At 36.0% G+C, this 24,618-nt stretch overlaps 1 protein-coding gene across 1 annotated transcript in view; it reads right to left on the reverse strand.

Moving 5' to 3' along the window:
- The window catches only part of STXBP5L (syntaxin binding protein 5-like), a 206,857-nt gene extending 182,850 nt beyond the window's left edge, over nucleotides 1–24,007 (reverse strand). Inside the window, exons 1-2 of the mRNA XM_009879889.1 lie at nucleotides 23,810–24,007; nucleotides 6,879–6,976 (exon numbers count right to left, since the gene is read on the reverse strand). Of these exons, the coding sequence (XP_009878191.1) occupies nucleotides 6,879–6,976; nucleotides 23,810–24,007 (296 nt within the window). The remainder of the gene's footprint in view (nucleotides 1–6,878; nucleotides 6,977–23,809) is intronic.
- Between the last annotated feature and the right edge of the window lie 611 nt (nucleotides 24,008–24,618).

Consider the following 24,618-nt stretch of genomic DNA (forward strand, 5'->3'; position numbering starts at 1 on the left):
CACATCACTTCTTTGAAATGGTTAACTGTCACCACTAGTCATCATTTCAATATCACAGTAAGTTGGGTTTTTTTAATTAAACTCAATAAAATTATTGCAACAAACATCCAGAAAGCATTTTTCTTTCAGACAGTGATCATAAATGTAGTCATCAACTTCAATTAAAATGCTGCCAGATCCATCCGCCTATATGCCATTTCTATTTGCATCTCCAAATATATGAAAATCTATTTTTTCTTAGTAGTTTTGTTTGCAGTTGTCAAGATTCCATTTTTACCTCCTGGATAAACACCAACTGAAAGTAAAGGAAGCCCGGTACATTTAAACGTAATATATTTAACCTGCTTACTTAAAAAGCATGAAAGAGGCTTGGGAGACCAATGTACCCAATGTTATGGATATATGCACAGACCTCATACGTATACATATATGACTGCACAAATAATCAGATGCATAGTAATCTCAGTATAGATTTAAAATTTTCCAAACTCTGTTTCTGTCAGATTTAATCATACGGTAAATTTAACTATTTTTGTATGTTTTGTAATAAATTTTTAATTCTTGTAGATTGACAATAAATTAATTTCTGTAATAACCCATTTAGGTATCTATGCATATAAAAATACATATATGTATGTGTGGATTCCCAGGGTGATTTTAAAAAGAACTTATGCTAGGAGTACTGACTATCAGTGAGGTTTGTCTTCCTGAATCACTCAAGTGCTCTGGAAAAATCCCAAATATATTCCACAATGAGATAAAGATGAAGTACATCAATGATTCTTCCAAGTCAAACAACAGAACTTTGGTCTTATGATCTTGTCTGTGCTTCCCCCATTCCATCTGCCCAATAAATCACATAGAGTAAACAGCATGGAACACAGTTGGTTTATTTTAAGGATAAAGATCTACTGAAACCTTGTTTAGATTAAGAGACAGCAGTTCCAGGGAGAGTAAATCTGTCACACTTTATATTTAGATGTTATGCCATCCTTCTCACAGACCAAACCCCCAATTTATATTACCTTCTTTGCTTTTAAAGTACATCCAACCTGATGGCAAACATTCTTTACCACACTTCCTTGAACTACTGTAAAATTCTATGCCTCAGAACTCTGCAGGCGATGATTTAATTAGTGCTATTTGTTTTCTTTGCCAGTTTTTTTTCTAGAGCACGCAAACAGCCTCAGTTTTACCTCCCAGTAATACAGTCTTTCTGCATACATCAGCTGCTGAGGATCCACACTGTTCAAAAGAGCTATCTTAGGTTTAGATTTCACCTTCCCCTTTACTTGGGTTAGTAACTCTGGAATCAAATATATGATTATCGGCTGTTTCATAAAAAGAACTGAGATAAATTTATAGACTCATAGAACCATTTAGGTTGGAAAAGACCCTTAAGATCAATGAGTCCAACTGTTAACCTATCACTACCAAGTCCACCACTAAACCATGTCCTTAAGCTCCATGTCTACACGGCTTTTGGAATACCTCCAGGAATGGTGACTCCACCACTTCCCCGAGCAGCCTGTTCCAGTGCTTGACAATCCTTTCAGTGAATAAATTTTTCCTAATATCCATTCTAAACCTCCCCTGGTGCAACTTGAGGCTGTTTCCTCTCATTCTATCACTTGTTACTTGGGAGAAGAGACCCACAACCATCTCTCTACAACCTCCTTTCAGGTAGTTGTAGAGAGCAATAAGGTCAGCCTCCCTTTCTCCAGGCTAAACCACCCCAGTTCCCTCAGGCACTCCTCATAAGACTTGTTCTCTAGACCCTTCACCAGCTTTGTTGCCCTTCTCTGAACATACTCCAGCACCTCAAGGTCTCAAGGTCTTTCTTGTAGTGAGGGGCCCAAAACTGAAAACAGTATTCGAGGTGCAATCTTACCAGTGCCAAGTACAGAGGGACAATCACTTCCCTAGTCCTGCTGGCCACACTATTTCTGATACAAGCCAGGGTGCTACTGGCTTTCTTGGCCATCTTGAAGCCATGTTTTGTTTTTCACAAAATGTACCTGTTAAAATAAGTATCGCTGTACTGTATTTGACATTCAAAAATCACCCTTGCTATCAAAGCTTTGGAAGAAACACATAAAACAGGCCAGAAAAATGTTTCCAAATATGGTCCTAAAGCAGAATCTCTCCTGAGCAGAGCCTCTAGATTTTTTGTGATTTGCAAATGGCTTTACCTGAAGAATATTTTTCAAACATAAGCAAAAGATAGGCTATCTTCCATACCACTCAAAATTGAAAGGCTATTTCTACATTTTGTAGCAGATTTCACAGACAACTGCATTCTGCCATAGCTGGATGCCTGGGAAGCAATTTCACATAATAAGACAAGTCAATCCAATAACCTGCTCCTTGCTGCCAAATTTTCTGTTTCTCCTCTCTGTCACATCCCAACTATGCACTCCTTGCAGTTTCCTTATGCATCATTCTGGATAGCACCACAGGTAAGCACTAGATAATTCAGTTCACTAACCTGGTGAAAAAGGAACACAGCAAAAAAGACCTAGTATTTTGCCAGGTTAGTGAATTTGATTGCTTACAGAAATATCTGATGAGCACCAGAGTCAGAGCAAGAAAAGTGTCAGGACCATGCAGCTAAATGAAAGGTGGGGGCAGAGCAACACTTCCACTTTCATGTGCCAGTGAGTCAGAATAATTTTGTTTGCTTAGGTATAAAATGGCTGCTATATTGTCTGATAACAGCAAGCTGTTATGTCTATTAGAAAGGCCTTGCACGTTTTGTGGATGGCTTACTTTTTTGCTCAAGCAACAAACAGTGAAAATGAAGATTTGCATGCCCCATAACCTGCATCCATGACAACACGAAGCCCGTTAAGTCTAAAGAATATGTGTTAATGACAACAGACAACACTAAAACATGTCCAAAGACATATTACTAATTTAAGCCCGTTTGATGATGGATAAGCTTTCAGTGGCGTGGAGGCTATTCTGGACCCAGTAAGTTGTTTTCTTTGCACTCAGCTTAAGAAAAACTTTCATTTCTTAATAAGCAAAGATGATAATAACTATAGAAGAGTCTCTTTCAGAATTTCTTACTGCAGCTGACCACCAAATAATCAGCAGCTCAATACAAAAATATGTAGATGCTCTGTTCTATGTGTTTCAAGTTGGTGGCTATACTGGCAAAGCACATCTTTGATGTGATGGAAGAAGTCCAAAGGAAGAGACTCAGTGACTCCATAAAGTACCTATAATGAATTTCAACAGGCATTTGTTAGCTGAATAAATGAAAATACAGAAATATGCATCCTGAAATCTGAGAGCAACATGCCACTTCTTCAGATCTGATACCGGAATAATCATTGCTAACGACACTGATTTTAATCTATTTATTAAGAACGAGAATGTGATAAACGCCGCGACTGACCTTCTGATCCCCACTCAGAAGGTTCTTCAGGCTGGGACTAGGGAAGAAGGATATGGAGACGGTAAGAAAAATAATTCAATTTCACAGACCCTCTTCATCTGAATGTGCTTGCCTGAAGCAAGAATAGTCCAGGTAGAATGGTATCAAGCAATGATCTGAGCAATGATCAAAGGTATGGGAGCTGAGAATAGGCTTCAAATAGGAAAAAAGTCCTCAGAGGGGACAAAAAACTTGCTATGTTTAGGACAAAGGAAAATAATGACCAGATGGCAAAGCAATTGTTTCAAGAGTGGGTTTTTTCGCCCTTTATTTACAGATTTTGTTAGCTCATGTTGGTAATAGGAAGACACTCTTTCATCGATGATTTGCAGCGTGCTCTCATTCTGTGGGCTGGAGCACAGCTGTCCCTGTGAGGATCCAGTACCCAGCAGTCATCACTGTAGGTAAAACCTACATTATTTTTTGAAGTTCCTTGAGAATTCCACAGAGACTGCTAGGATCAGTAGAGCATAGCAACAGCATTTCCCATTGCTATAGAAGCTATAGCAGTTGCATCTAAAGCAGCCTGCAAAGAAATCTAGGAGAAGACAAATTGACTGTCATACCAAAATGAACTTTCATTTATCTCTGTACTCTAATAGCAACTTATGAATAATATACTCTATTTCAGGCCAATTTAGCATAGTCAATTTCAGTACTGCTGCTGGATCATTTGAAATGATGACCTGAAGGCGTGATGTTAAACATTAATTCGCAACACAGCGGTACATGCTTCATTTTCTTTGGAAACAGCTTGTCTTTTGAGACCTGTTAACTTGTGACCAATAGAAATATCAATACTTTGTGAATCTTTTAGAAAGACGGGGAAGCAACAATACCATTATGTAAATTCTGTCTTGCTATGCCTTCGTGTTGCCCAGCACAAGAGTCTGATCCAAACTAGGCCCTTTTGGTGCTACTAATAAATAAACAAATAAATAATTCAGTGTATTTCTCTGATGGCAGTCAAATAGTCTGTCCTTTCACTACATCCACAGTACTGTTTAGAATGACCGGTCAAACACCACATATGTGTGGAACAAATTCTCTCTATCTATTACCTAACAGATTCACAGCAGAATGAAATTGTGCAGCTCTGTTAAAAAGTATTTTTACAGGATACCGTGGAAGACTCAGCAATTACATTTTCTACTTTTTCAGTTTCCTTAAAAAATTTCATTATGAATCGTATTTTCAGATGTGATACTAAATCTGTTACATATTGACTTGAATTTTATTGCCTGATTTCAACAATTACAAATGGTTGCATCAAGACTGGATTAAATGAGTGGTGTTCCATGTGCGGTCCCAGGCTCTGTTTCACTGATTACTGTTCAGCCTTGTGCAAAAATGCAAAGTTATTATTCTACAACTACGCTTTTTACGTAATATGTTCTGTGAACCTTTGAGAGCCAAGTGGAGAAGTCTTAGTTAAAATTAATAAATAAGTAGTTCCTTTTAAGGCACCCTCTGTCTTCAAAGCACAGCTCCCATTAACTCAGTGCTCAATTAAGCAAACCAGGTTCTGTGTGCCTAAGATGAGAAACATTTATCTTATAAGATGACATCTCAAAAAAAAAAAAAAAATTCCCTCATAATTCTTGATGCTCGTTTGATTCAGATACTAGAAATGGTAGAAAATTTTCTGTGAATGAGGTACAGGTTTGCTAGCAAAACTGGAGAAGAGATATTAAAGGGAACGGTGCTTTGAAAAACTTTCTTCTGCCTTCTCCCTCTCACCCTTTATAATCCATTTCCATAGAAGACACTACAAAGAGTTGTATATAAGGTTAGGGCTATAGCTAATTTTCCACTGCATGTTCCAGACATGCAGGTTTAACTTAATTTTACATGAACCTGTATTAATTCAGGCTCTGTACCTGCATTTTTCTCAAAGGAGGCATTTATAATGGTATAGGATGCCTAGCCAGTAACAGCACTGCTCCTACAAAAGCCAGGTTGGCTGAGATAGAAAGAAGAGGTGGGCTAAGGAGTCAATTTTCTGCAAGGTCTTTTTCCGTCATCTACATTATGCATGAAATTCCCAATACCCCTGCTCATAGAATATATCTATGAAGTTTCCAGAGACAAAGCTCCAGCTTTCTAATCTTGCATATCTCCCAAAAGAAGAAAGCATGACTACTAGACTTGCACTTCCACCGAAGTGCACAAACTAAAGGGGATTTTTCTCTTTGTAATAGCAGAATATATTCAATCTACTTCATACAGGTAAATATTAAGAGTAGAACTACCAAAGCAAAGCTTGCCACATACCTAAAGGTTTAGTTGAGTCTTGTGAGAAGTTCTGGATCAGATGATAGAAAATGAGGCTTATGAAAATGCAACTGTTCAGAAGAAGAGCACCCAAAAATGGAGGAAACGAAGTTTTAGTCATGTTACATGAAGCACAGACTGGTTCTCCAGGAGGAGATTTTTCTTTACTTCGTAACCTGCCTTTGGGTTCATTAGGTTTATAGTTACCTTGGAAACGATGGTAGTAAAAGAACCAGAAAAGATTGGATTGGTATTTTATACAGTGTTATCCCCTACTTTGAACCCAGAATTTATTTAGCTACAAAAAGGTTGTAAAAAATAGTGGTTTATTACTTCTGTATCCTGTAACTTTCAAACCTTCTTGTAATAGTCTTTCTTCTTCTTTTCCTTACTTTATCTGTACTTTCACCAAATTGGAATACGTTTAAACCATAACAAACTAAGAAAAATATACAAAGAAACATTTTGAAATACATCACATTTAAATATTCTCAGATTTTTTTTAAAAAAATCAAAGTTTTACAATTTTCATTATATTTATATTCAATTTATTTATACTCTGTGTAGGCTTCTAACTTAAAATTCCTACTGTATAAAAACACATTTAGTGCTGGTGCTGATGTACCTTTATAATTAATGAAGAGAAACAGGCACTTTTAGAGTGTTTCACCTTCTCCTCTGGGAAGAGATGAATTCTGCCCTAAAATCACTGATTTCCCACCATTCACTTGGAAGAGTCTAAATAATATCTCATACATAGATAGCTACAGTGAAGATTTGGCTAGCTGCATTGCAGCAAGGAATTTATTTATTGCTAGCATAACATTCACAACTTGCTCTACCACTTTGTAGTCTACCTTTACATACTGAAAAGTGTCTACTTTTCATGCTGAAAAACAAAAATTAATTCTGCTTTATATTAACCAATACATGCCAAAACCATATGCCAACAACTCAATCAAAACATTTTCTTTGGACACCTTAAAGACCTAATGGTAATTCCTCAACAGCACATCTTTTTTCCAGTCCATCCAGTAAAGCAAAATGAAGTAGAACATAACAACATAAACAGTAACCTTACCTGGGTGCTTGTAGAAGATGATTCACATCACTGTATTACAAACACATAGAAATGGTGTAAATTCTGAATGAGAAAGGATACATTCGTATGGCTCCTGTTCTTGTTCCAATTGCCAGAATTTTCTGAACTGGGTCAAAAGCTAAGGCAGTGGGTAGATAAGGAAAACCATGGCGCACCGTCTGAAACAGAACAAACGAGCAAAGTGATTGAACTGTAACCACAGATAGCAGCATATATGTTTTATGTTATGCTTATAGGAATAGAATCTATATTTTGCTATATGTTGTAGTATTTGCAATACGTTTCAAGAAAAGTCTTTAAAAAGATACAGTATTTTCAATACAGATGTGAATTTCATTCATGCCATTTTCTAGATATGCTCTTTAGTCAGTAATATTTTAAATGATTTTGTTGTGACAAAGTAGATTGCAAAGTATATGCCAATATACAACTGGTATATATTGCTTACATGGTATGCTGAAAGATATCCTCAATATGCAAGGCAACTGAACGGTAACTTAAAAAAAGACATATAATATGCTGTAGAAACACTGTCACAAATAACCTCAGCCTCCACAGAACAGCTTCAGCAGAAAGAAATGGAACATGTCCAGGGGAATAGATCCAACAAACCAATAAACTGCATTGAGAGGTAAAAAGACCTTGTATCAATTTAAAAAACAAAGGTGCCAGAGATGATGTTCTCAAAATGAGCAACTGAACCACTCACCCTTTCTTAATCTTTATTTATAATACTATGCTTTTAATTCTAATTTTTGCAGAGATACTTCGGGGAATAAATGAACTGAGCATGACGCAACACATCCTTGAGTTTGAAGACTGCCTAAAAAAATATTTTAAGTTATTTTAACCTGGAGGTTATGACAAATATGACCTCCCTGATTCTTATGAGGGAGAACACTAACATAAGAAAAAAAAAGAAAATAACTAGACTGTACAAACACACACAAAAAAGAACTGTAATTAATTTCGTGTGTGTGACTGCTTACTAAAAATTGGGTAACAGATAATATCTTCTTTTAGCATAATAATAACATGATTTATAATATTTAATATACTATAACATAATATTGAACTCCAGGATTGACTCTTTTTTTAGGTTATTGGAATTGGAGAGGAATTATTTTAAACTGAATGAAATTTAACTTTTTAAAGATATTTCTTTCATCCTTGAAGTTATCTTGTTCATGAACCGTGTCTGCTGAAGCATTCAGCAGTCCCTATGGAACAACTTCAACAAAAGCGATTCCTTAATTGCAGACCTGTTGAGTAAAATGCAGCTGATGGTTTCTACAGCTGTAGCACTCCAACTCTTCCATTACAGCTGGAAACACTTGAACGGATATTCACAGTAGTTTGGGAACAACCAAATATATGTTTTTCAGCAAATAACCACTTCCTCAAAAGAAATCTTACTCATTTCATATCTTAATTATTGCTGATAAGCGATGTCTTTTAAAACAATGTCTAATTATTAGTTTCTAGACTGCAAAAATCCAGAAACATATGCTACTTCAGTAAGCTGTAGAAAAGTAACTCACATTTTCACAGAGTCACAGAATGGTCAGGATTGGAAGGGACCTCTGGAGATCATCTAGTCCAAGCCCCCCACCAGAGTAGGGTCACCTACAACAGGTTGCACAGGACGGCATCCAGGTGGGTTTTGAATGTCTCCAGCGTGGGAGACTCCACAACCTCTCTGGGCAGCCTGTGCCAGTGCTCTGCCACCCTCAAAGTAAAGACGTTCCTCCTCATGTTAAGATGGAACTTCCTATGTTCAAGTTTATGCCCATTACCTCTTGTCCTATCACTGGGCACCACTGAAGAAAGACTGTTCCCATCCCCCTGGCACCCTCCCTTTAAGTATTTGTAAGTATTAATAAGATCCCCCCTCAGTCTTCTTTTCTCTAGACTAAAGAGACCCAAGTCCCTCAGCCTTTCCTCATATGAGAGATGTTCTAATCCCCTAATCATCTTTGTAGCCCTTTGCTGGACATTTTATGTTAATGTACACAGTTATCAAAGATCCTGACAATGCTGTTTCTCGTTTGGTTTGGTTTGTATTTGGGGTTTTTTTTTGGTTTTTTTTTTTAACCTTCTCATCTTCTCAAGTGGTAGGATTACTCAAATATAATTTTTTTTTTATTCTGTCATCTAAGATGGAATTAGACTTACATACTATAAAAATGGTTTTACCTCTCATGTCACAAAAACATCAGGAATTATGAATTGCAGTATTTTCTAGTGTGTTGAATGTTTGGCCTAACTGCATTACTAATTTTCTATTATATTTGAGATTTCTGTATTCTTGTGAATAGATGTTCTTCCTTATATGAAAAAACATATATTGCACAAATTATCTCTTTTATTATTAACTTTTAGAAATCCGCTCTAAAATAAAGTTTGAATTTCTAGCAATGGCAGTCACAGTAAGTTTTTCAGATGTTTAGCTATCACTGGAGCTCTCAGTACTATTTTTTAGATCTAAGAATGTAAAGATCAATATTTTTAAAGACTTATTTGCATTCTTCCCTATGTATTTAGCATCTACTTTGTAGTTTCAGTGTTTCTGCAATCTACAGTCAGTCTTTTCATTTGGAAATTTTATGATTGAGAATTTGGCTCAAATTAGAGAAGTCTCAGAAGTGATTTTGAAGATCAAGCCTATTCATCAGAGGACCAGGGACAAGCTGTGACACTTCAGACCCCCAGACTCTTCTCCTCAACCTTAGTCCAACAACCTTTCTATTTCCAAGGACTGTGTGAAAAATCAACATGAAGAGCTAGCACTTGAAGTAGATTTTTCAATTACACATGGATAAAGCTAGCATGAGCATAGGTATAAGAACAATGATTCTAGAATTGTGCTAATACAGATGAAGAAGAGGGGAGGGCCTCAAAATTAACTTGATCCTAGGGTGACAAAAAAAAGTATATTCCTACTTAATCTGTTATGTCTAGGAGGAACAATATAAACCAAAACTATCAAAGGTGAGCAGAAAACGCCAAAGAAAAGTAGATTTATTTTTTTTTCCAAAAAAAAAAAAGCTGACGGTAGATGGAGCCAGGACTACTTTTCTCCACATTACCCAGCTTTCTTTTATATCTCTGTTTCTGGCATGATGTCTCTAGAGGTAGTCCATGCTCCCTAGGATATACAGTTTATGTGCAACTTGTAAAATAATTGATTTGAAAGAGAACAATTACAAATGCTACAATTTCAGCATAAATCTTTGTTCAGCTTTGTTATTCTCTTTTACATTCTCTTTTAAATAATTTCAAGCAAATATTCTTATGGTGAATTGCATGTATATATCATTAAAGTAATCTTTACACAACCAATTTAACTAAATGAATATAGGAAATGGATTATTTGGGCTTGCTAGTAGTCTACCAATGAACATTTTAATATGCTGTACAGAACATAACAACAATCTCTTTCTGTCTAAGATAACATGATATATTTCATTAGCTGAAAAAAGGAAATGACATTATTAATAATATGCAATATCCAGTATAATTGTTCACATGGTGTATAATGCAATTTTTCAGCATAAGAGTTTTTCTTAACTTTTTCTATGGTAGTTTATATTAGACTTCAAAGACACCATTTTTTCAAAGTGATTTTTATATTCTCGAAATAACTCCAGAAAATACAGAACTAAACTCAATTTTAAACTATATCAATTAAGTAATAGAGTTTATAGTCAAAACTGTTCCTGCTAATTTTCATAACCTTAATATTTGTAAATTTTCTACTAACATTTTACAGATACTCTGTTTTGTGTAACATCTGACAGAAAAACTGATTTGCTTAGGTAAATAATTTTTGAGAAGACGTCTATTTGTTAAAATTGAACTATGTGGTCAAAGCCTGTGACTCAGGATGTAGAATCTACTTCCAAATTGCAACCAACATGCCACACGCAAAAATCTCACTGAAGCAAGTAATTGATTGGTTTACGGAACAGAGGACGAAGCGTTGACTGAAACCTATATAGCCTCTTACTCAGCTATGTAGGAAATTAAAAAATGTCAGTGATTACAGCTTTCACCAAGGTTGTAGTGGTTAAAATGGGTGCTTATAAAGATGAGCTGCTGTGCATTATATCGCTGTAAGACCATGACATCCCTCATTTATAGGCTTCTGTGCCTGGAATCTCTGATTGGTAAGACTGCTCCCTGCTCAGGAAAGATGGAAAGAGGACAAGATATCAGTAGCCTTCCAACCTAAGAAAACAATATAGGAGGAATACATTTTTTATCAGTTAAATTTTCATTTTTCAAAGGATTATTTTTTGTAAAAATCCCAGTTTGGCTAAAACGTTCAAAAATTTCAAACCCAATTCCATTTAGCTCTTAACCTACATTAGGGACGGCGGCTTCTGAGCAGGATCACAGCATATTCTAAAAACTACCAGTTTTTTAAATTTTTCTTAGATAAAGATACCCATAGATACTTCCTTTACTCTCTGTAAAGCTAGAAACAGCCATATGAAAAAAGGCATCTACAAAAGGGACTCTGGAGCTATAGACTGGGAAGGCTGATTGCTGTCCCCAGCAGGATGGCAAAATAAAGACTAACGCAGCACACGGACAAAGATCATTGCAGAAGCCAGCAGATTTTCTACAATGGGAAATCCTGTCTGACTAGTTTTCTCTAATTCTATGGAGCTGTCTGCATGCATGTAAATAAAGCAGATATGAATACAGTTAAGTTTGCCAAAAGCCTTGCAATAACATTCCACAGCAATGTTATTAAAGAAACAAAGTTGTCATGGGACTGAGGAAAAGGTTTTTTGTGGACTCAAAGCTGGTTAGATAATAGAAAACAAAGGATAGGGTTTAATGGATTTTTACCATGAAGAAAACTCAAAACTGGGGTACTCCATGGATGAGTGCTTGGACAAATTTTATTCATCATCTTTAATGATCTATAAAAGGTAGTGAACACTGAAATCTCCAAGTTCATAGCTGATAGTAAGCTACTTTGGATAGTGAGATTCAATACCAATGGTGACCAACTCCTGAAAGACATCATTAGTCTGAATAAGTGGGCAAGAAGGTGAAAAATGAGCTTCAGTGTGGATAGACCTAAGGTAAGGCATCTAGAGGAAAAAAAAATTCTCAACTAGGTTTACACAATGCTGAATTTAGAACTAGCATTTACAACTCAGGAAAGTGATTTTTGTGGCCGTGGTTTGCATTCCTCTGAAGTATTTGGTTTAATGTGCAGCAGCAACCCAAAAAGCCAAGTAACGTTGGACGTCATGAGGAAGAGTATTAAGAATAACACAGAAGGCATCATTTTGCTGCTATATGAAACCACAAAGCCATTCAAAACAAACGAAAGATTCGTTTAAAAAAGAAAATACTTCTTCACAAAACACATAATGAACTTCAGAAACTTGCCACCATATGAGATGGTGAAGGCTGACAGTATCAGCAGGTTCAAAAAGGCATTAGACAAATTCATGGACATTATTGATAAATGGATTCTAAAATGACTGGCTAAGAATACACTCTCTGACATCTCCAATCCAGTGGTGGTGGATGATGGGAGATTAGAAAGGGAATGGACTGCAAAGTGATCTAAATTATTACTCTCCCTAAATGACATATTCTATTGCCACTGTCAGAGACTGACTGCTGGGTGATATGGACCATTGGTTTGTCTCACCAGGGTATTTCTTATGAGCTTATTATCTTCACCAAAAGCAGTGCATCTGAGAGAGGGAGAAAAAGGAGACTGGTATTGGTGGAGAAAAACACAGTAGAGAAAAAATATGGAAAATGTGGGTACACAAGAGACAAAGAAAAGTATTACCGAAATAGGGAATACATGGCCAGGAAGAAAAGATATGCACAGGGAACAATCAGATTAGTAAAAAAGTTTCCTAATATGTACACACACAACTTTTGGCATAGAAGAATAATACCTTCAGCAATAGGCAAATTTTGTATGTTTTTAAATTTTTAAATTACAAAAATTACTTTGTGAGGCAGAATTTTGAGAAAATATTTGCCCTGGACATAAAGTAGACTTCAAACACAACCTGAATTTTAACAGTTTAGTTTCACAAATATTATACATTGAAAATAACATTTATATTAAAAAAAAACCCAAGGAGATATATTAGAGCATTTGAAATGAACTGACTTGTATATTATACATTTTTGTACTATGAACATGACACTTTTTTCCTTTTGAAGCACTTTAACGTACTTTAAAAAACTAAAACTTAAGGTTCCAAAAATTAGTATCAAGTCTATATTTTTAATATGTATTGCTTTCATTCTACTGTTTTTAAAAAGTCTGTATGCAGACCATATAACTGTTTTTTGAAACATGCTAGTTCTGCCATACATTACATAATTTTTCAATTTCCTCTTATTGCTTTGCCCTGAAAGAGAAAGTACATCCAAAGGCATCTTCCAGGCAATTAGTTTAAAAAATAAATAAGTAAAACGAAGAAGAAATCTTGCATTCCTCACTAAAGTTCTTGTTTTCATGACAAAAATCTCTTCAGAAACTTCAGGATGTGTTTTTCCACTGTCATTTTCAGTTCTGCAAACTGGATGTTAAAGACCATCAAATAAGGATGGTCCTCCTATTCGCATATGATTCATATTGATAGAAATAGCCAAGTTAAGTGAACCATAGGGGAAAAAATAAAGCCTTTTGAATGTCAAAAAGCATTCTCCTCACGTTTGTTCTTTGAAATATACTGGAGTGTATCAAAAATACCAAATTAATTCAATTCAGACAGAAAAATCCACAAATAAATAAAGTTATATTGATGCTTGAACTGTATTATTCCTAGTTCACAGCACAGGTGAGGTTGGAAGGGAACTCTGCAGACTCATCCAACCCCCCTCTGCTCAAAGCAAAGTGGTTGGATTTTAATCTTACTTGTTTGATCTATTTAAATCGGTGTTGCTGTGGCCAAGCAACTGATTGACAACTACACCATCTTGCCACATCTACCACAGCACTCAGTTACAGCATAATAAGTTAATAAAATAAGTTACAGGGTAATACACATGAATATAATCATCCCAACGTAGGTATTACCCCCTTTGGAGAAATCCTAAGTTCAAAAGAAGACATTGTATGCAAAGTTATTTCACTTCTTCCCTTCCCATTCTTTCTAAAAAAACTCTACCAAGTTAAAAACAAAAATTAAAATAAATATACAAAAATGAAGGAAAATGGAGAACTGCATCCATTGTTCAGTAAATATGCTATAACAGACTTCCCACACTTCCCATTTCAACTGGCAAGAAGAAAGAGGGCATCAACATATAGAAAAATGCCACAGACTTCAATAAAACTATATTTGGCCTTGACTTTAATGTAAAATAATAAAAAATGCCCCAACTCTAAAACACTGATTTCAAAGCTCAATTTGGCCTACCTAATTAAGCAAGACTTCTGTCCAAATAGGCCATCATTATAGTCAAAGTAATTCAAACAGTAGTTCATAATGATTTTGTTGTTGTTGCATCATTTAACCATATTACTATAGAACATGAAATACTTTGGTTCAGAATATGATCTGTCTGATGGAGATCTGTATTATGTGTATTTACAAGAATTGTAAAATCATTCAACATACCAGATAGCCCTGAAAGGAAAATATTTTTGTCTTCACTATGACTGTAGATGCAGAGAATAGCATAATTTCATAATTTTCATGAGAAACAATAATTTAAAAAATTAGGTTTTATTAAAGTTACACCAGACCAGCATAGCAATAACTCTAATTAATTTTGCATGTCTTTCTATTTTGGGATTTTCTGGAACTTTGCTACTTTAGGCTGATTATGTCCTGTTCTGTTATGGCAGACTGTGATTATTGTTCTGAAGTAGATGTTTTGTTTGCTGCCTTCAGAATATTTGAGTTTAAAAATATCAGGCACATTGGGGAATTAAACAAGTTTTGCAAGAAAACTCCATGCTACTACAATAGACGAGAATTTTGCTACTATGATAAAGTTCTTGAAGGTGGGTTTTATTTGTTTTGGGGTTTTTGTTTGTTTGCTTTGGTTTTTTTTTAAAAAGCTACAGAAACACAGTGTTCAAACCCTACTTTGATATAGAGAGAATCTGAATTTGGTGTATTCCTGTGGAAATCTTTTATTTTGCAACATAATTTCGCATTTCTGTATACAAATGCTACAACCAGATTTCATTACCAGCATTTACAACATTGTTTCCTATTTATTACTGATTCATAATTAATCTTCTCCTACCTCCTTTCTGTATGTGTATTGTATGCAATTTGAGGACTTTTTTTTCTGATGTTGACTTGAGAAGTTAATCTGGAGATATTGGCCAGCATCTCATCTCACATATGGTGAAGCTATATTCCAAATGAAATTGAGATATTTTGTTGCAGCTTTTTGCCCTTTAACAGCAGTGAAATCCAGAAGATGTTGCACATTACTATCCCCCACGGCACTGCCCCTAATGCTACCAAGGGCATAGCTCACAGGCACAAATGAAGACACTATATCCAAAGATAGTAAGAATCAGATCTCTGTTTACATTACCACACGCCAGGTTTCCTGCCTTTGCCTCATTCAGTGAGCATTTAAAAATATGTGTAGGGACTAACGATGAATAAACTAGGGTTCTTTGGACCCACTACAATTAACTTTTATCCATAGCTACAACAGGATGTATCTATAATACAATTTGTGCCAGTCAGGTGTAACTGAAAGCACATATCCACCCTTAAGGGACACAATAGATGGAATGAGATGAACAAAGCTGAGATGAACATTCATAATTTATTCAGTATGACTTTCTGTGGTGTCCAGTGGATAAGGCAGAGATTTTCTCACAGGAAGTGTTGCAAAGAACACACACAGAATAGCATCCATCCTTCCCAAAGTTGTGTACTGTTCAAACCAAATGTGATGGAGGGCAGGAACAAAATATAAGCAGACACTTCCAGAAAACAAAAAGATGGGATAAAGACTAGATTGTCACACATATAGACATAACTGAATACTAGCTGAATAAGGGACCTGACTTCTGAGTGTTTGACCTCACAGCATTCTTATATAGCAGACTTTTTAATAGCATGTAAGCAATTATCTTTCACGGATTGGATTCAAATTCTGCAAAAAGACATGCCACCATACACACCTATATCTGCACATATACTATGGAATTCAGTAAGGCTACTTTTGAGTACATGCATTTATCAATGCAAAGCCTTAAATATTAAGGGTCACTTTTTTTTTGTTTAGTACTATATACAACTTCACTTCAAAGGAACCATAAAAAGTATACCTCATCAGACTTTGACCCTAGATACAGGCGACAGATTGTCTCTAGTATTTTTTACTATTCATAGTCTTTGCTGGTGATCTGTTAGGAATGGATGGACACAGCACTGCACAAAGATAACATCTTATTACATTTGAGCGTATTTACCAGCCATCTGTACCTAACAATATTGCTGTCTCTCCTTCCACAGACACACAATACTTATAATTCTTCTCATAAAGTCCTCTAACTTTCCCCATAATGATTCGAACATACATTGTGACAAATTATTATCTCCCTAAAAGCTGCTTTTATAAACACTTTTTCTTAGAACAGCCAATAGACCAGTACATTTACGTAGCTTAGGGTATATTAGTTCACTTCTCTACCACTTCCTTTTCTCTTTTTTATAAAGTGAACATATTAATACTAACTTTTCATGGTATTTTCACACAGACCTCAAAAAGGGATTTGGGCATATACCATACACCAGGGAGTATAAGATGTCTCAGAATAAGGGTTAGATATGAATGGAGATTCATCTAAACTAACCAAGTGAGAATAGGTTCTGTCTTGGATTCAGTCCAACGCTAGTAGAAAAAAAGGTTGCTTATCCAACTGATGATTTACATGACAGCTCTATGATCAGAGTACTCCCCGAGATACACACCAACCAGGCTGAATTTCCTCCATCCGCCCAAAAGATATTAAAAACCGCTTTTCCCACTGCAATAGCGAGAAGATTTCTCATTAACTAACTGGTAGCCCACAGGGGATGTACAGTATATACCGTGTGTTCAGTTCCCACTACCAGGGAATAACTGTTAAGAGGACAAAAATTATGAAACCCAAAATAAAGGAAAGAGAACAAGAGAAAACTTGGGGATGGGAATTAACATTGTGAGAAAAGCCCTGTGTCCCAGCTATAAATTCAGTACAGTTCTCACAGGACAAGAGGGCATCACCACACCAGATAGTAGGTGTCACGCCTATGCTATATAAATGTGAAGACACTGTGTTCCTCAGTATGTTCCATGGTTTTTTCACCATTTCCAGGATATCCAGGGATTTCCCAGTCCCACCATCAGCTCAGGGAAGGAAGACTGGAGTTCTGTTATGATGCTCTGATCTCTGAACAAGTGCCTGTGAAAAAGTGACCCCTGAACAGGAAGAATATTAAGCTATCCTTAATATACACTTTCAGTGTGGAGGGACATGATCTCTTTCTTGTGAACAAAAAGTATATCCTGAATTTCAATTCTTTATCCAAGGACTCCACATGATTGAAATTAATGAATCCTTGGATTAAAAAACAAAACAAAACCCCCAAACCCCCCACTTGAAATGGCACACAAAATTACAGTAAATAGTTTAACTTTTAGGTTTCCGTGTGTGGAGTCAGACATTGAACTCAGTGATCCTTGGCGGTCCCTTCCAACTCAGGATATTCTATTATATTGCTAAAAATGCAAGGTCAACCACAAAAAGCAGAAAAATTAGAACATACATGAACTAGGATAATCTATGCAACATGAATTTGTTCCCCTCTTGTAGGGATTAATTAAATTATCTTTTTGTGCCACAGAACTTTTGCCTCACTCCATGCATACTACAGTCTGGTCTGTCCTATGGACAAACCAAAAGTAAACAATTAAAGAGCTGATGTCTGCCTAACTTGTCTATTTGGTACCAAATAGGAAGGGGCAAGGTAGAAGTCAGACAGAAAAGTGCAGAAAGGAAACTCTACCAATGGTCTTATCACTTAGTTTTATAAACGATCAAGCCAAGGGCCATGACCTAAGCTTTACACATGCGGTTGCTCATCATGTTTCCATTTTGTGATGGACCAATTTGAGACAATCGAAGTTGATGATATTCATACATCTTAGGTATAATTCACAGGTCCAATGTGGAGCCAGAATTCCATCTGTAGTCATTTGAAAGAAATTCAGAGTCATTCTGACTATACAAGGTGGACATATAAATTGACAGTATGAATAACTAGCCTAAAGACTACTCTGTAGGTGCACACAATACTTGCAACAAAAGGTGAATGCAATGGGAGTCATAATGGGAAGACATGTGGTAGGAAAATGTTAAATATGCTTAAAAAATCATATTCAAAGCACATCAAGCTGGAAACTCAAAACAGTGGACACTAAACAATCCGGCATTTGGGATTTTCTGTGCCTCAGTTCCTCATCTATACAACAGGAATAATAATGCCTCCATCTCACAGAAACATTATAAAGGTCAATTCATTAATGTTTATAAAGCTTTCAAAACTACAGTGGTGAGCACTTCTGTTGTGAAAGTCCATGGGGAACTTAATATTCAGGTATGCTCTGAGTTCTAAGCATGCAAAGAAATATTGGAATGCTTTCCATTGAGCAAACACTATTCCTTTTACTAAATTAGACCTATAGAATAAAAATGGGATCACGTAATCAAAGGTTGTGTGCACAAGCAAGCTTAATTTAAGAAATCTGAAACTTTGTTTTGCAACCTTAAAAGTCTTAAAATGGTTTTGAAGCTGTAATTGCATGTGTCGGCCTTGAAGGGTCTGCATTAATTCATAGATTCATAGAATGCTTAAAGTTGGAAGGGATCTTACAGATCATCTAGTTCCAACCCCCAATGCAGTTAGAATTAATGCATTTAGAATTAATATTAGACTAACAATCAGGCACAGTGATGCAAAAAGATAGGTATTTGCAAAAAAACAAATCAAGAGAGTCCAGTTATACTACTACAGGTAGCTCAAAATCTTCAAAGTTCTTATTTTAAAAAGCTTTTAACGCGCTGCGCTCTTTACCACCAATAAGTTCTATTTCTAAATAATTCAAATATTTAAAAAAAGAAAAATACATTATGCTCATCACATATTTCATAGAATTACTATCATCTAATTACAGAAGTGTCATTTATGGCACTGTAGTTTTAAACAGAATAAGGTTTTGCACCTAACATTAGATCCAAACTATGGTATATAAGAAAAATCCTTCCCAAAATTATCTCACTTACCATTTAAGTATCGAATGAATTCTAAGCACTTACAAGTAAGGGTTAATACTTATTTCAAAAATGGGTTTTCTCTGAAATATAGCACTTCACACACATTTTATTTTTTTTTCCCTTGAATGACCTTACTAAGGAAACAACACAGATTAACCAAACAGCTCAAGCTAACTAAAACACTATGGATAACTTCTAAAAAAATATTTTTTTTAATCTTCATAACCAAAAATAGAACTTCGTGCTACTGCAGAATTGTTGTTAAACTGCCATTCCCAAATTTATTTTATCTCTATTACCATTGAACTGTAGAGTCATGTTGCATTTGCAATTAAAGTACCTACTTGACTGCTGTCAGAGGGACTAGATGTTTATCTTCATAGGCTGACAAAATAAAATATTACCATCTATAAACTCTGGGAATTAGAATTTAAGACCACCTTATAGGAAATCCAGATAATTAAGGTATTCAAATTGGCTACTGATTGGATGCATCTTCAGGGCCTATTTTTGTCAAAGACAAGTAGCGTTAGGAAGGCACAATTCTAATTGGCCACGGACTTCCATACCAGTTTCAACAAAAATCTAGAACTATTCTGGCCCCCATGGGTTTTGTATAAAAATTGGGTTATGCGCATATTGAAACTATGACTATGCTATCAATATGAATAACACAGCAAGATTCAAAGGGATGTTTACTAGATAGCAAGACTACCCAGTAATAACACTGAAGATCAGTTTTGGAGAGAATACAAATCTCATGCTTTGGGGTTGAAAAGCAGTCCATAACCACCCACATTTGGGGAATAATTCTGTGAGAAGAAGATTAATTTGGTGCTTCTTGAACCTTTTCTAGGGTACCCAGTTGCTGCCTACAGCTAAAGAAAACATACCGGACGTCTAGTGAAGTGCAGCTGTTACTATGCTTGTAAGTGAGGTCTTGATTTCAAACAATTTCTGCATAAAGTTATTAACATCATGCTCTACAAATTCAACCTTGTGATTGTTCGTCAAGAAAAGCTCAAGTACTCGGAGACTTATTTTCATGAAGAATACGGACTCTATGTTAAAAAACCTGACATCTTCATTCCTAATCAATTTTTCCAAACTGCGTCATCCCCTAACAATCAACCTTCTGCAAAAGTAATAAAATCACCGTTTTCTCCTTTTATGTTCTTTCTGCTCAAAGTTCTATTCAAATGATTTACAACATCCTAACTGGGATCTTCTCACTTCCTGTATTAATAGGGGATCTCTCCCAAGTGCTGTATTTTAGTTTCTATATGCTATGGACAAACACAGGTGAGCCTAAGAAATCCTTGCCAGAAAAAAAAACCAAACAACATATATACAGAGGGAAACTATAAAGGAGCAAAACCAAGGAAACTAGGTCTATCCCCATTAAAATTCATATAGACTTTACTAACATACTCTACTGGATCCTGCCTAGTTTTTGGCATGATGCTGTTATCTTACACAATCAACTCAATTAATGTGAACTGTAATCGATATTTTCATGATTTCCACTTGGATACCCAAATCCCAAGAGCAGCCCTAGATATAACATAAACTATACCTCAGCTTCCTGTTGTCACAAAATACAGTTCTGAAAATTTCACATTACATGAATACTTTGAAAAGCGTGCCACCGATTAATTAGTACAGTTACCAACATATACATTTATCATGCTTAAAAAAGGCCATAGCTATTTCATATGTAATAGTTTCAAGAATATTTCCTTTTTAGTCTTTCAATACAGAAGATTACATGAATGATTTAAATATAAATGCTAAAAGTAACTCATTGCGAACATCTCAGTGTAAAATGAAATATTCAATTTAATTCTACTAAGTTCTAACCTATATCTCAAAAAGACACTGTGGTAAGAAGCATCCTAAAAATGTCACAAAATGAAGAGACAGCTTTCAGGTGCGTTACTAATGAAATCGGGTGCATTACCAATAAAACCCTTGTTTTGGTAGAGGATTGGATCTGTGGTTTTAGTCAAGCAGACCTTCCACAAACTTCAGAAAGGCAATTTATTTAAATAAAAACTGCAGGGCAAGGGCCTTAAATTCTTAAGTATGAGTCAGCTTTTAGTTTCATATCTAGATGAAGATTCTATAATCAGCAAAGAAAGGAAAACCAGTTTGGGGTGCTACTTAGACTGTGAGCCCATCTGCCTTCATCCTGCAGATCCTAACAAAAACTGCCATTAGCTTTACTCAGTGTGCAGCAGGATCACAGATGATGGATCCTTAAATATGCAGTCTATATAACTTACATAACTTAACATGAAAATACACAACTGAAATACCTGAAGTTCTACGCAACAAAAGCTTCAGGAAGACAAAGCTTGCATGTTACGTGTCTTGATGTTTTTTTTTTAATTTAATTCAAATTGATTGAGGTACAAATTACGGCTCGGATCCTGCACCCTGAAGCATTCAGGATGAAAGCTGCGCCTGCGTCGAGTCCTGCTGCCTTCAGTACACTTGCATAGTACATAACGCAGGATTGGGGCCTGTGGCGTTTTGTTGGTTCACTTAAACATGCTTGTAATGTTACGAAACTGTAATATAGTTGATTAAGTAGAGCTTGTTGAATAAACATTGCAGTATTTTATGAGCACATAATCACCAAGTATTTTGGAAGTTTGCTTTTAGCATACTTTTGTATCTTGAAAAAAGGAAGCTGGTGTTTTGTATACTACAGAGTAGACTTCTGCAGTACCATGCATTCACAAGCAAGTGCTGCTGCAAGAAACCAAAAGCCTTCCTATACAAGTATTTACTTTGTTGAGAACCTTTTAACATGAGAGCCGAGACAGGCAAATACTGCCTACTAAATGTTCTCAAAATGACATATTCCTATATACCAAGTAGATTTATTTCCAAGTAGATCTATCAGAACATAACACTGCCTTCAAGTAATATCAAGACAAAGAAGGGAAATAAAGGGGATTAGGCAGAAAACTAGTTTCTTTTCATCTTATGTTGCCTATTTTTGCAAATATACCATGCAAAATAAAAATATATCATACTAAATACAGATCTTTGGCCCTGTCAAATGACTTAAACACGAAGAACGATGTTGAGTTTTAGCCTTACTTAGAAGTCTTAGAATGTCAGACCTTCTAACGATACTTTTATGTACCTTGATTATTTGCACTATCTTTTTACTGAAGTGACAAAAATGGGAAATCACCATACTGAATACCTGGAGTTTCACAAAATGCTAAATTACTGTGTTCATAAGCAAAAGGAGTCAAATTCAACCCTGGGAAACAGGTACGACTCTAATGCACTGATCGCTGACACTCTATTAAACTACAGAATAATTTGACTCGAAAGGCCTGAACCTGTTTTGGTTCAGGATGTCAAAGAACTATAAAACCTCCAGAAATTAGAATTATGTAGACCCTATTCCAAAAGTCTCTGACTCTTTAAGTTATGGGGATTCATCCTTCTTCCCCTAAACTCTATTTAAAGAGTTTTGACACTAGCTGTAGCTGAAAACCAAAAAGAATTGAATCATGATATCTGAGATCAGGAAAGCTGTGTGTTTCACAAGAATCAGATCTGCACACAAACTGTCTTACAGGCTTGTCTTGTTTGTTTATATTTCTTCCTTCTTCCCAAAACACAAAAAGAAATGAGAATGTGCTAGAGTTGGCCATAACCTAAACTTTAAATCAATTTGTATCTGGTTAATAAAAGTATACTTAATAGATGAAATTCCTTTACACTTAATGATGTAAATTGCACTAATTAAAAATTCTGGTTTTGAATCTTCTAAGCAAAACAAATAAGCAAACAAAACTTCTAGTAAAGCCAACAGAATTAATAGCAAAGTTAAAGATAACAGCAGAGGATCATAATACAGTTTTTTGGTTTTTGTCTTCATTGCAAAAGTATGATTTTCATATTCCAGGGTTGGTCAGAAGTACCAAATAGTATGCACTGATTTTACTTGTGCATTTAATAACACCACTGAAAGGTTTGTTGCAGAAAATAGTTACAAAACATAAAACACACAGGGATATCTTATGCCTCCTACTCAAAGAAAATTCCCACTTGAGGACCTAAGCAACACATAAAAACCAATGCCAGACAAATATGGCAACTTTTGGTATTTATGCTGTCCCACTAAGTTTACTGTCATGAAATCATAATCTTCAGTACTAATGCTAAGAAAACACCCTGAATCTACATCCAATCCCTCACAAATAAGTGAAGTGCTAGGTTCAGTAGTCACTGCACTGTCTTTTATTTCTAGACTGTGCCTTTTTCTTAAAAAAAAAGAGAAGGAAGAGAGGATGAGAAGGGTGAGGAAGGGAAGTAGATATATACAATTTTGAATTTCTAATAACTTGTAAATGTTATCTGTACTAGCACCAACTGATTTGCTTTCCTGCCCACAATCTTGTTACTAGTTTGAGGTCCAACTGTGAATTTAGGATTTGGCACTGAATACTGAAATCAAGATTTTAATGAATTTACTGACCATCCCAACTCTGCAGCAGGAAGAAAAAAACCAACCATCAACGAGATCTCTGTCTTTTCATTCCAAAGTCCTTATACAACCACTGCAGTTCTCAAGTAAAAGGCTTATTGGTATCACATTACTGACACCCCCCCCCACCCCAACGTAGCTTTTATTATTTCCATAGTAAAAAAAAATTACAGCCCTTACCTTACAAATTTGAAAATAATCTGAAGTGAGCGTCTCCTGGATCTCATCTCTGGGTGTCCCTGCAGCTCCTGCAGTCCCTCCTGGGTGCACGGAGCCACCACCAGCCCCACTTCCACCACCACTGCCACCACCACTGCTTCCACCAGGGGATGAAGCAGTTAAACCATCCAAAACTTTGCGAAAATTAAATTTCTTCATTTTGGAAAAATCTTTCGGAAGATTTGGGGAGGGAGAAAGGATGTGTCGTAACGCATTCAGCTACATGTAGCGAAAGAAAAAGTCTTTAATGGTCCTCTGAGTGAGGCAGCACTTTAGTCCCTTGTACCAAACAGAATGTCAGTATTAGGTGTAATTGATCGAAAAATACAAAGGCTTCATTTTGACAGACGTAAAAGCTACCTGTAAAGGTCCTTTTAAAAAAATAAATTAAAAAAAAAAAAATCCACAAGCAGCAGAACTAAAATTTACGTTCAAACACGGAACAATGGAACAACCGCCATCGGGTTCTCTCACAAAATCCACATTTAGCAGTGGTTAAAACCGAAAAGTAAATAAAAAATTCAGGCCGGCATCCGAAACAGGAGGCTCCATCTCTCTATCCTTTCTGCCTAAGATGTCCCTTCGGCGCTTTGGCTGTTTGAACAAAACTAGAGAAATTCGGCTGCGTTCAATTCCCCCTTCCCCTCACAACCCTTTCCAGTCAGGGGTGCCGTTGCCTCCAGGGTTCCCGGAGGAGCCGATTCCCTCTCCCCCGCCACCGCTCTCCTCCCGCAGCCGCTGCCTCCGTTACCTGCCCACCCGCCGCTCCC

This window comes from Charadrius vociferus, unplaced genomic scaffold, assembly GCF_000708025.1.
Source record: "Charadrius vociferus isolate BGI_N301 unplaced genomic scaffold, ASM70802v2 scaffold162, whole genome shotgun sequence".
In the NCBI taxonomy this organism is placed as follows: domain Eukaryota; kingdom Metazoa; phylum Chordata; class Aves; order Charadriiformes; family Charadriidae; genus Charadrius; species Charadrius vociferus.